The 12,434-nt window shown below is 36.7% G+C and overlaps 1 protein-coding gene across 22 annotated transcripts in view; it reads left to right on the forward strand.

The window, feature by feature from the left end:
* Wnk1 (WNK lysine deficient protein kinase 1) overlaps window positions 1–12,434 on the forward strand; it is a 145,043-nt gene that overhangs the window by 98,265 nt on the left and 34,344 nt on the right. For all 22 annotated transcript variants that reach the window (XM_028880452.2, XM_028880474.2, XM_028880455.2 and 19 more), the window contains one exon: window positions 11,806–11,943. In XM_028880452.2, coding sequence (XP_028736285.1) covers window positions 11,806–11,943 — 138 coding nt within the window. The remainder of the gene's footprint in view (window positions 1–11,805; window positions 11,944–12,434) is intronic.

Below are 12,434 nucleotides of genomic sequence, written 5' to 3' on the forward strand. Positions count from 1 at the left end.
GTACTTGTGAACAATTTACTAGATGTGTTGAAATTTAGAAGAATTGTTACATAGTTTATCTGCCTTCTTAAATGATTTTATTCATGAGATGTAGACCATACAAAGAAAATTGTTTCTATTTATGTTTTATGATTTGTCCATGGATGAGCATTTTGTCAACTTGAATCCTACATTTGGGAGGCAGAGGCCAGTGGATCTCTGAGTTCAAGGCTAATCTGGTCTAGAGAGCAAATTCCTTGACAGCCAGGGCTACAGAGAAACCTTGTCTCAAAAAAAGAGCATTTTGTCATTACAAACTCCCATGGTGCATGCCTCTGATAGTGAACCAGTTCTTGTTTAGTTGTTGCTTGTTTCTTTTTTTGGTTTGTTTGAGACAGGGTTGCTCTGTGTAGGTCTGGTTGTCCTGGAACTCACGCTGTAGACCAGGCTGGCCTGGAACTCACAGAGATCTGCCTGCCTCTGCCTCCAGATTACTAGGATGTGCCATCATGCTCCTGATTTTTTTTTTTTTTTCCTCTCTAATTTTTTGACCTGGGAGGTTTTGTCCCAAAAGGTCCAAGGAATTCAGGACATGAGTTTAAAAAGAACCATACATTAATAAAGTAGCTAATCTTAAATTGCAAATAATTCATCAATGGTTTTACCCAGCAGACTTTTATTTGCAAGGAAATCATTCTTTTTGAACAATTTATTAATGAGTTGTTTCAAGCAACATTTTTACCCATCTGCGTAATATGATAAACTATTTTATTAGTAGTTTTCCAACTATAGTTTTTAATCACTATATTGTAAAGTGACTTCTGCTTCTAATTTTTGAAACAAAGTTTTCATTCTTATTATAAATGGCCTCTTTTAATATAGTAGGTGGTCATATGATCACTTCATCTTAGTGAAGGTTAAGTTATGGGTTGGTGAAATAGCTCAGCAGGTAAAGTGCTCATTGTGCAATCCTGAACACCTGAGTTCAATCCCTGGGACCCACAAAGAGGTGAGGTTCAGGGAGAAAACTAATGCCACAGAGTTGTCTTCTAGCTTCTACGTACACTGTGATCCCTGCTCCAGTCTCCCCCAACACACACACACACACACACACACACACAGAGAGAGAGAGAGAGAGAGAGAGAGAGAGAGAGAGAGAGAGAGAAGGATATTTAATGAGACTGAGAGGTGCCTTAACAGTTAAGAACAATTGTTGTTCTTGTAGAAGACTGGAGTTTGATTTCTAGCATTCATACGATGGGACCCACAGCTGACTGCCTGGAATTCGAGTTCTGTAGGATCCAACCCTTCTATTCTCCACAGGTGCCTACAATCAGTCACATGCACACACCTTAACACAGATAATTTAAAATAAAAATTAGGGGCCTGCAGTTGTGGCTCTTCAGTTAAGATCCCCATATGTCTCACAGACAACCCAGGTTTGGCTCTCAACACACACATGGTGGCTTAAAACCATAACTGGAGTTCCAGGGGATTTGATACCCAGTTCCAACCTCTGGGCACCAGGTATGCATACAGTACACAGACAAAACAATCATACACAAAGAACAGTAAATAAATATTATGTCAAAAAATCACTTTGGAGCTTGGCGGTGGTGCTGCACGCTTTTAATTTCAGCACTCGGGAGGCAGAAGAAGGAGTATCTCTGAGTTTGTAGACTATTCTGGTCTACAAAGCAAGTTCCAGGACAGCCAGGGCTGTTACATAGAGAAACCCACTCTCAAAAAAAAAAAAAAAAAAAAAAAATTGACCAGGCATTATATGTTTTGTATTGCTCCTAACATTACTTCCAAAACAAATGCTTGGATTTATGTATAATTATGTTTAAAATCAAGAAGTTAAGTTTGTTTGCCAACATCCATAATTCTAACAAACCCTAGTGAGAATCAAATTACAAGTTACATCAAGTTGGTTAATGGCAGAAGCACTGTGATGAGTGCTATCACTTTCAGGTTTTTTGAGTCAGCTCTCATGATATAGCTCAAGCTAGTCTTGAAGTCTCTCTCAGTCCTCTTGCCTCTTCCTCCCTAGGTGCAAGAATTACAAGCATGAGCTACACACCTGACTCACATTGACATCTTAATTTGTTTATCTTTTAACATAGGCCAACACCCATAAAAGGGAAACATTTAAGTATGTGCTGTGCTTTTCCTTTTCTAAAGAAATGTGTCACCTGTCTTAAATACATATGTATGTTTACAAGTATACATACCTATAATAAATATTACCAAATGAAGGAGAAAGTAAAATAAACCATCAAGTTCAACACTCAAAGTATGTGGGGATAAAATAGTATGATACTATAAATGTTAGATTGAAATAATTAGTAATATGCCTGTGATTACGCTTGGAATGCCAGCATTTTTGGAGCTTAAAGGGAAATCATGAGTTCCAGGCCAGCTTGGGATACCTAATGAGTTGTTCTACTTTCAGAAAAGAAAAAGTAGCTCATAAGACCCCACATCTCTCTTAGAAAACAGCAGTGTAACTATTTAGGAACAAGTTCATTATTACAGAAATCTTGGTTTCTAGTAGCTAATGGTTGCTGGAGGAAGGAAGGGGGATCTTTTTTTCCGTGGTATAGCCGCTGAAAAGTATCCCATGTTCCAGTAAATAACCTCCTGTGCTAATGCAACACTAATTAAACTCATTGAGTCACACACACACACACACACACACACACACACACACACACACACACAACCTTGAAAGTGCAAGAGAGATTTCTTGGGAAATAGAAAGGTTTCTACAGAGAAGGAAGAGAAAGGGTTATATACAGCATTGAAAATGACTGAATTCACTCTATGTGTATATAAAACTCAGAAAACAAGTACAAATAAAATTGAACAATCTAAAAAAAGAAAAAATTAAATTGAAAAAGTGTTAAATAGTTGAATCCAGTGGTGGAGGAAATGCAAATAAATGGAACGTTAAAATTATTTTTTCTTTTGTTTCCATTTTAGATTATTACAGCATATTTTAAATTGAGTAGAATAAAAATTATGAAGCCAGTTTGTATAAGAGGTATATTTTACTTTTCTAGAGTCTCTTAGCTATTAAAGAAGCTAAAAATTACTGAAATTCAAGATTTCTATATCAGTGACTTTTTTGTTTGTTTAGTTGTTATAAAATAAATGTGGTAGATACTTAAAAAGCTGAACCTACCTGTTCCTGGGTTCAGTGTGAATGGATGAATATAAAGATGAAAAGGACCTTTCTCTACCATGTTGATAGCAGTTTTATTATAGTAAGGAAAGAAGTATACCTTATCTGAAATTTAGTTTATCTTGTGGCTTTTTGGAACATAGCAAATGGAAATTTTCCCTGTGATTTGTTGTTTTCTTATGTTTTTATCAAGAGTTATAATGGAAAGACTAGAGATATGACTCAGCATTTGAAAAAGCTTACTGCTCTTCTGAATTCCCATTCTAGGCATACAACTGCCTATAATTCCATCTCTAAGAGCCACCCTTGTCTTACCGCTGTGGTTACCTGTACACACATGTATACACTGGTACATGCACAGAAATTATAAAAAATAAAGCTTTAAAATGGTATGATTTATATTAATGTGGCACCTCCCAGTATTTATGGCTATAAAGAAGTTTGTGGGGTAAACATGTCTTTCATAAAAGCATGTACAAAGCCTTCAGATATTCATCTTTTTTTCAGCCTGAGGATCATGTTTATTCATCATCATGCAGCTATGTTCTACCAGTAAACAAAAACTATTTCAACTGGTTTCCATGAAGCAAGTCTAGGCAAAGCATGATTCTCATCATCACTGTTTGGCTGATCTATTTGTTATTAGTCATTGTGATTATGCAGAAGCAGATGGCATATACTTTTGGAATACCAAATGTACCATTTCTCAGAAACAGTACTCTTAAGGTAACTGTTGACATGCCTGTCAGTTGTCTTAAACAAAGAATAAGTTCATAAAAATAAAAAAAACCCATTTTTGATACCCCTTTACTCCTTCTCAGCACTTCCAAATAAACTGTTTTCTGACAGTCAGCTAAGATGGACTAATTGAGTTGGCTCTGAGAGAACCTAAATAATTGTAAGCATAAAATGTTTATGTAAATGTAGACCTTATTATTTCCATTTTACTGATGGGAAAGCTAAATCTGAGAAGTTTGAGAAACTTTCTCAAACATATGGTTTCTAAGAGGTAAGAGCACTTTAAATCTAAATAGTCTTTCTCCACAGCTCACCATTTCACTGCTACCCTGTTGTGTCTCTGGCAGAAAAATAGACCTCTTTCCTGGTTGGAAGAGGTATATCAAGAAGGCTTTATGGAAGAGATGATATGAGATGTAGGAATAAAGAATATTCCAGGCCAAGGATGGAGGGATTGTAATTTGGAACATGTAAAAGGAAGAAAGTTAGAAAATTATGGGACAGAAACAAGCCTTCAGTTTGGTTTAATGTGGATCTTTTCTATTTTAAAAAAATATTTACATACATTTGTCTGTGTGAGTGTGCATGCGTGTTTGTGTGTGCATGTGTGGGTACGTGTATGTGTACATGCACATACATATACCTGCACCCTTGATTTAACTAAATCATTTTGATTTAACCAGAAGATAAATTTGTGAAGGATATATTCAGGAAAGAATTGACTTGAGTCAAGATTCTTATGTGAATCTTCATTCTTAATAGGAATAACAGAGGGACAGGCAATATGTCCAGAGGTAAAGGTTTTTCCTCATATTTATTTATTGGTAGAGAATTACTAGGTATGATTGTATACACTTGTAATCTGAGCATTCCAGAAGCTGTGGCAGAAAGATTATAAATTTGTCTAACCTGAGGTATAAAAAGAATTGAAGACCAGCCTAGACCTCTATCTACTGATAACCCTATCTCAAAAAAAATTTTTTTACCTCATGCAAACCTTCCTCAATTCCCTATTATAGAGCTCTCTGCTTTATTTTGAACAACCAAACTGAAAACCATTCATACAACAAATAAAACAAGTGAAAACAAATGAACGGACAGGGTGGGTCATTGGATAAAAGGCCCTTGCCACCAAACCTGGTAACCTTATTTTAATCCTGTTTGATACTTTTTCTGGCACTCTATAGCATTATTATCATTATTTGTTTAAAGATTGCTTTAGGAGTTAATTTGTGTACCAAGATTACACAAATGTATTTTTTTTAAATGCCGCAAAACACAAAAAATGTACTAAACTAATATTCAGATTCTAACTCAAAATTCAAGAAAGTGTGACTCATTGGGTAAAAATGCTTGCTACACAAAACTGACTGAGCTAAGCTCTCTGGAACCCACATAAAAGCTGAACACAGTAGCAAAAGTAATCCTAGTGTACCTATGGGAAAATGAGATTCAGCCTAGCTCAACCTAAGTGAAAAGGCAAGGACAGACACCATAGCAAGTGCACCATAGCATGATACCCGATGAGCATATGTGTTCTCACACACACACACACACACACACACACACACACACACACACACACAACTGTATACACATTTTTTTAAAAGTATTGTGGGAGAATGGATTTACGGTGTTGTACCAGAAAGCTACCTAAGCACCTATAATGTGACTCCAGTAAAAATAAAGATGCTGATGTGTCTTATATTTGAAAATTATAATGCTGTGTTTTTAGTTTGCAAATTAATATTTTTATGTGTGCCATCTTCTTTAAATATGTGAATCAGCCGGGCGGTGGTGGTGCACGCCTTTAATCTCAGCACTCAGGAGGCAGAGACAGGAGGATCTTTGTGAGTTCGAGCCAAGCCTGGTCTACAGAGCAAGATCCAGGAAAGGTGCAAAGCTACACAGAGAAACACTGTCTCGAAAAACCAATCAATAAATAAAATAAAATAAAATAAAAATAAATATGTGAATCAATGATTTAGGTAATTATGGAGAATTTGTTCATATTAAGGCATAAATAGGTGCAAAATAATCTTCTGGTCTTTGGGTTTCTTTTAGTAAGATAAATAAATTAAGAAATTGCCTAATGTTCCAAAGATCACATAGAATTGGAGATACACACCTCCATACCCACACCACCCACACTAACTTCTGAGAAATCTTTTTAGATTGTTAAATAGCCATTTGTTCATGCTAGCTTTTAAAGTTGAAGTGAGCTGGGTACATCATGACACATGCCTGAATATACTGACTTCTCAGGAGGCTGAAGCACGATCGTTGAGTCCTGGTATACATAGTAAGTTCAAGGCTACCCTAGGTAACATAGTGAGACCTCATCTCAAAATAAAATAAAAGGAGGGTGGGAGATAGCCAGGAAACAAACTTGAGGGCTTGATTTTCCACAAACTTGAGGGCTTGATTTTCATTCCCAGCACCCATGTAAAAGGTACTTTATACTTAGATTATCAGCATTGGGGAAATGGAGACTCTCATGTTCATGTCTCTGGAACTTTTCCGTCAACCAACCTAGCCTAATGGACAAGTCCCAAGTCCCAGTGAGAGAACTTGTTTTCAGAAAAGTTGACACCTTTTGAGAAATAATACATGAGACCTCTGGCTTCCATACATGTGTTGATACATGAGTATATACACCTGGACACACGAACATGTTCACACACCTTTGTAGTGTACTTTTCTTTCCTACCAGCCAGTTCCCAAATAACTAACTACACAGAGAGTTGTTATTAATTATAAATGCTTGCCCAATAGTTTAGGCTTGTCTCCAGCCAGCTCTTAAATTAACCCATTTCTATTAATCTATGTACTGCCCTGAGGCTCATTTACCTTACCTATGAACTTCCCATGTTATTTCTTCAAATTCTGGCTCGTGACTCCTCAGACTCCATCCTTCTTCTTCCCAGCATTCTCTCTTCCCCAAAAATCCTACCTAGCTATCACCCAGCAGCTTTTTATTAACAATGAGAGCAACACATTTTCACAGTGTACAGAATGGCTATTCCACAGTATTTCCATCCTTTTGTCTAAATAAAAAAGGTTTTAACTTTAACATAGTAAAATTATATACAACAAAAACAGTTATCAAGTAAGAATTACAGTTAACAATATCCAGTCTACTTCTGTTTGGTAAATTTAGAGAAATGTTATTTATCTTATCTTTGTGAGTCCAAAGTTTCATACCAAATTTACCTTTTTATCATAACTAAGGAAATCTATAAATCTAATTATTTAGTCTTTAACTCCATCAAGGATCCCAGAAGGGTGTAATGTTACCTAATGACAGAGACCGCTGGCTGCCTGGACAGTCAACCAAAGTTCTTCTGTAATGTTGAAGCATCCAACTTTGGCCTACAGGCCTAGTATATCTAACAGACATTTTTGAGAAGTAGGGAATCTCAAAGGACTGTCCTACCGTGTCTTGACAAAGTTTGGCAGTCACTTTCTTTTGCATCCTGCTGGTCCGGTTTGGACAGTATATTGTCAGTAATTAAGGCAAGGACAGTTTCTTGCCCAGTGGCTTCCTTTTGCCACAGAGAAAGCAAACTCCATATGGGGGTTCTCCAATGCCCATCATCTCACCTGAACTAAATTGGTGCTGCCAGGAGCAGACTGTCATGAAAAGCCTTAGGTTATTAAACATATTACATGCCATATTCTATAGGTCTTTGAAGTGTTTGAAGACCATCTGTCTGCCTAAATATATCTGCTTTACCTTAAAAACATAACTAATATAACTACAAGTTTTATTATAGATAACTATTAATCTGTACATTACTTTTTTTTTTGTGGTGTTTTCAAGACAGGGTTTCTCTGTGTGGTTTTGGTACCTGTCCTGGATGTTGCTCTGTAGACCAGGCTGGCCTTGAACTCACAGAGATCCACCTGGCTCTGCCTCCCATGTGCTGGGATTAAAGGCATGTGCCACCACCACCCAGCCTGTACATTACATTTTTAAATAAGTTGCATAAGCACAGTACTTCAAACAAGAATAGAAATAGATAGTATAGCAAAAATAACTTTAAATTTGCATTAGTAAACGAAAATAAATACCAGTGTAAAATATTTTGAGATTAATAGTTGGTTTTTTTTTTTTTTTTTGGATTAAAGTAGATCCAATAATCTACCCTTTTTTCCTATCTTTCCTATATCATACCCCCCTTTTTTTCTTAAGGAAGAGATCTTTGAATTTAACACTTGGTTTAGTGTTTGTTTTTTGTTGTTTTTTTAACTAAGACCAATAACAGTTTGTAACCAAACACCCTTAAATGATAATAAACATCCATCACCCATCCTTTGGGGGTGTGGGTGTTGTTCTCTTCCTGTTGTTTGGGGGTATTGGCATATTTGGGGGACCCCCAGAAAATTCAGGATGATGGTTAAGTCTTGGCTGGAGTAATTTGTGAGGCTGGACCATCTTAGTCAACAGTCTTAAAGTTGTTTGGGATGCAGAACTCTGAAGAAACTATAACAGAGGCATTTTGAGATGCTGGATCATCTGGGCCATCCATTTTCATTGGTGCCTGGTTCCCATGCTCTGAAAATACATAAATTTTTAAAGGTAACATACATTTTTGTATTAATACAAATATAAACTGTGTGTTTGTTGTACACAAGTTAGCCAAAGATGATCTTTTTTTGTTTTATGTTTGAGCAGGTAAAATATGTGTTACATGCTTTGTGGTTTTTCTGGGTTTCTTTCTTTATGTCTGTAGCCAGGATTTTCTGGGGTCTTACCCCAATCAAACCTGATCTATATCAACCTGGAATGAATCCACAGCCTCTCATTTTCTGTGGAAATAAAAGCATAACCTCTAAACCAAAGCAACATAGTTTTTGACTTCCATTTTGAAGTCAAGATATTTAAAAAAAAAACATACAGGTTTGCTTAATCTAGCAGCTTTCATAATCCAATGTCACTTAGCAGTTGTCGCTTCTTCATCAGTTATCAAAAACTCAAAGACAACACAGTAACATTCAAGATCCAAACTCTCGGGGTTGGGGATTTAGCTCAGTGGTAGAGCGCTTGCTCAAGCTCAAAGCCCTGGGTTTGATCCTCAGCTCAAAAAAAAAAAAAAAAAAAAAAGAAGCAGCAAACCAAACTCTCTGTGTATTTCTCATGTTTACATGGCTTATTATATTTTTTAATTACTTTATTCCTTTTTTAAAGGACTTTACTAATTTTTAAATCTTTGTATATATTCTTTTTCTTTTCTCTCCCAATTCTATGTATATTTTTAAGCATACTGTAACCCGTTTAGAAGTTTTTTTCATCTGGATGTCTTTACTAATCATCTGTATTGGTTTTTTATGGCATGAAATAAGTCTTAAACTGCTATGTCAGCCGCTGGTGTTGTAGCATAGCTTAATGCATATTGGTATCATATGGCAGCTGGCTTCTCCTGCAGATAGCTGCTGGAAGACATCTCTACTGTGGCATGAGAGACACAAGACTAGGAAAGCCGCATTTAGTGTGTTTAGAACCTTGTTTTTAGCTTTCTCGGGTCTTATGTGGATATAGGTGCTGGATATCTTGGTGCTATTTGTAGATGGAGTTTCTCTGTGTCCTAGCAGCTGCTCCCAAATAACCACTCAGAGACTTGTTACTACTTATAAATGCTTGGACAATAGGTCAGACTTGTTACTAACTAACTGCTTCCTCTGCATCACTCCCAAAGACACCAGCATTCTCTCTGCCCTAAAAATCCTGCTTAGCTTTCAGCTTGTCAGCTCTTTTATTAAACCAATCAGAAGGCAAAGACACATCTTCACAGTTTACAAAAAGATTATTCCACAACACACCTTCACAGGACACCTTTCATTTAAAGTAAATTTTAATTCAATTAAACATCTGTAAGGGGTTTGCTTGGGTTGCTGAGATCTCAACAGGAAAAGGCAATTGCTGCCAAGTGTGACCACCTGAGTTCAATCCTTAGCATCCATGTGGTAGAAAGAGAACTTACTTCCACATGGAAGCAGGCATACATATAAAAACTAAATAAATGTTAAAGGTTGAAGGGTGGCTTATACTCTGTGATAAGAGAACTTGTCTAGCATTTGCAAGAAAGACCCTGAATGTTCAATTCTTAGTACCACCAATACGTAAATAAACTTACCAAGAATGGTTGAATAAGAATAAAACAAGTGCATTTTGGCACTTTTAAAATTTGGTAGTTTTAATTGATGTATAAAATCATTCTGTTAGAACAAAAATATTTCCAGATATCTCTCATAAAAATTCAAGGCACTCATTAAACCGATTATATGCATAACTGTGAATAAATAGCTTACCTTTATACAAGTAGCAGCCAAATAATTGTATTGGATATACCAAGACAAAGGATTTGTGCTAGCTAGCTAGTTTTACCTCCACTTAACACAAGCTAGAGTCATCAGAGAGCAGGAAGCCTCATGGCCTTTGTAAGATTGGGCTAGCTGGGTAGTGGTGGCATGCCCCTTTAATCCCAGCCACAGTACAACTCAGCTTGCAGTACTTCATGGTTCCATACCCAGCACCCCGCCCACTCCCCAAGTCAGAGGACAGTGACAGATGGGAAAACACTGTCACACACAGTTAAAGGACTAATTTCCCTGCTGTGTATTGAAGGCTTAAAAGAGAGTCCAATAGCTGAGAGGTGGTTGCGCATACCTTTGATTCCAGCACTCTGGGAGGCAGAGGCAGGCAGGGTTCTGAGTTCAAGGCCAGCCTGGTCTATAGAGTAAGTTCCAGAACCCTGTCTCAAAACTAAATACTGAATTATTTGGTGTGTTTTTGTGATTGTTTGTGTGTGTTGTACATGTGTGCACATTGAGGCCAGAGGACAAACTTAGCTGTCACCTTCAGGAATGCTGATCACCTCCTTTGAGACAGAGTCTCTCATTGGCCCAGAACTCACCAGTTAGACTAGACTGGCTTACCAGTTCCAGGGCCTAGAACTAAATATACAAATATGGAGGTTGGTGGGCACACCAAACATACCCAGTTTTTTCCATGCATTTGGGGGGAGTCAAACTCAAGTCCTAATGCTTTCAAAATAAACACTTTACCAACTGAGCTGTGTCATCTCCAGCCCATGAAAGTCTTAAAACTGAGTCAAATGTTCAAATATAACATGTTTGTTACAATCTCCAAATTACTGGACTCCCAGGAATGCAAGTTTACTGAGTCATAAATAAAGTCTTTGAGACTAGATAATTTCTATATGTGGATTTTATTTGTAACTTTTATAATATATTTAAAGTATATGTTTAGTATTCGGATAACAATTACAGTATCTAGCATATGGTTAGTTCCCAGATGTCGTTCTCTTTCCCCATTGGTTAGTTGTTAATGTTAATGTTTTTGTTTTCAAAGAGAAAAGGGAAAGTCCAGGTTTGGAAGGGGAAAAAAAAATCAGTCTAAATAATTACAGGCTAACAAATGGTAAAGTCAAATTTAAAAGTGTTTCCTGATTCAAGCCCTATGCTTTTCTCATGCTTTTGAATTCAGACTAATTGTGCATTTGGTAAAGAAAAGAAAGAAGAGCTTGGATTAGTCTAGTATAGGAGCCAGGATACAAACTGATACCAAAAATACCTGGAAAAGGGGGTGTAGACATTGTTGGAGTGAGAGCTAAGGAACTATTGGATATAGTAACTAAATATTTAAGGACTTCTTGTTTGGGAGAGGGCCACTTTGGAGAAACCTAATGGGGTCTCAAGATTTCAAGCATTATCTTCAATCCCAGCACTCAGGAGGCAGGCAGGCAGATCTGTGAGTTCCAGAGCTGCATAGTGATACCTTTTCTAAAAAAACAAACACACACAAAAAAGGACCAACTTGGGCAGCATAGCAATATCCCTCTTTCAAAAAAATCTGATTTTTTTTTTTTAAATCTTAGCAACAAGGAATACAGCCGACTGTTCCTCCTCAACAGGCAGTACAGTATTCACTTCCACAGGCTACATCTTCCAGTGAAAGTACTACTGCACAGCCTCAAGCTCCACAGGTTTTGCCTCAAGTATCAGCTGGAACACAGGTAAACTCTAATTCCTGAAAAGATGCTACAAATGATATTGTTGTACTTTGTCCCTTTACACAGATTTCTGCCTTCTCTTTTAATAGTGATAATTCTATTAAAATGGAGTAAGAAATAATCCTATTATACACATGTATTTATTATAAATTGGTACATATCAATAGTAATGACAGTGTAAAAATATTGAAATTTTAGGTTTACAGGTATAAAGTAGTTAAAAATATTGAAACTAATGGGTTAAATGGAAATGCTTTGGTAACTGAACCTGTGACATTCTCAAGAAATGTGTCAGCTGTATCTGAAATTGTAGCTTGCAGCTGTGTTTTATTTTCATGTAAAAGTTCATCAGTGTTTTCTCCCTCACTGCATACAGACACTAACTCATTGTGTTAATTAGCTTTTCATCACTGACAAATACCTAAGGAAAATTTTGTAAGGAAGGAATCATTTGTTTTCTCATATGGTTTCAGTCCATCCATGATCGGCAGGCC

The sequence above is a fragment of the Peromyscus leucopus genome, chromosome 3, assembly GCF_004664715.2.
Source record: "Peromyscus leucopus breed LL Stock chromosome 3, UCI_PerLeu_2.1, whole genome shotgun sequence".
NCBI classification, from domain to species: Eukaryota; Metazoa; Chordata; class Mammalia; order Rodentia; family Cricetidae; genus Peromyscus; species Peromyscus leucopus.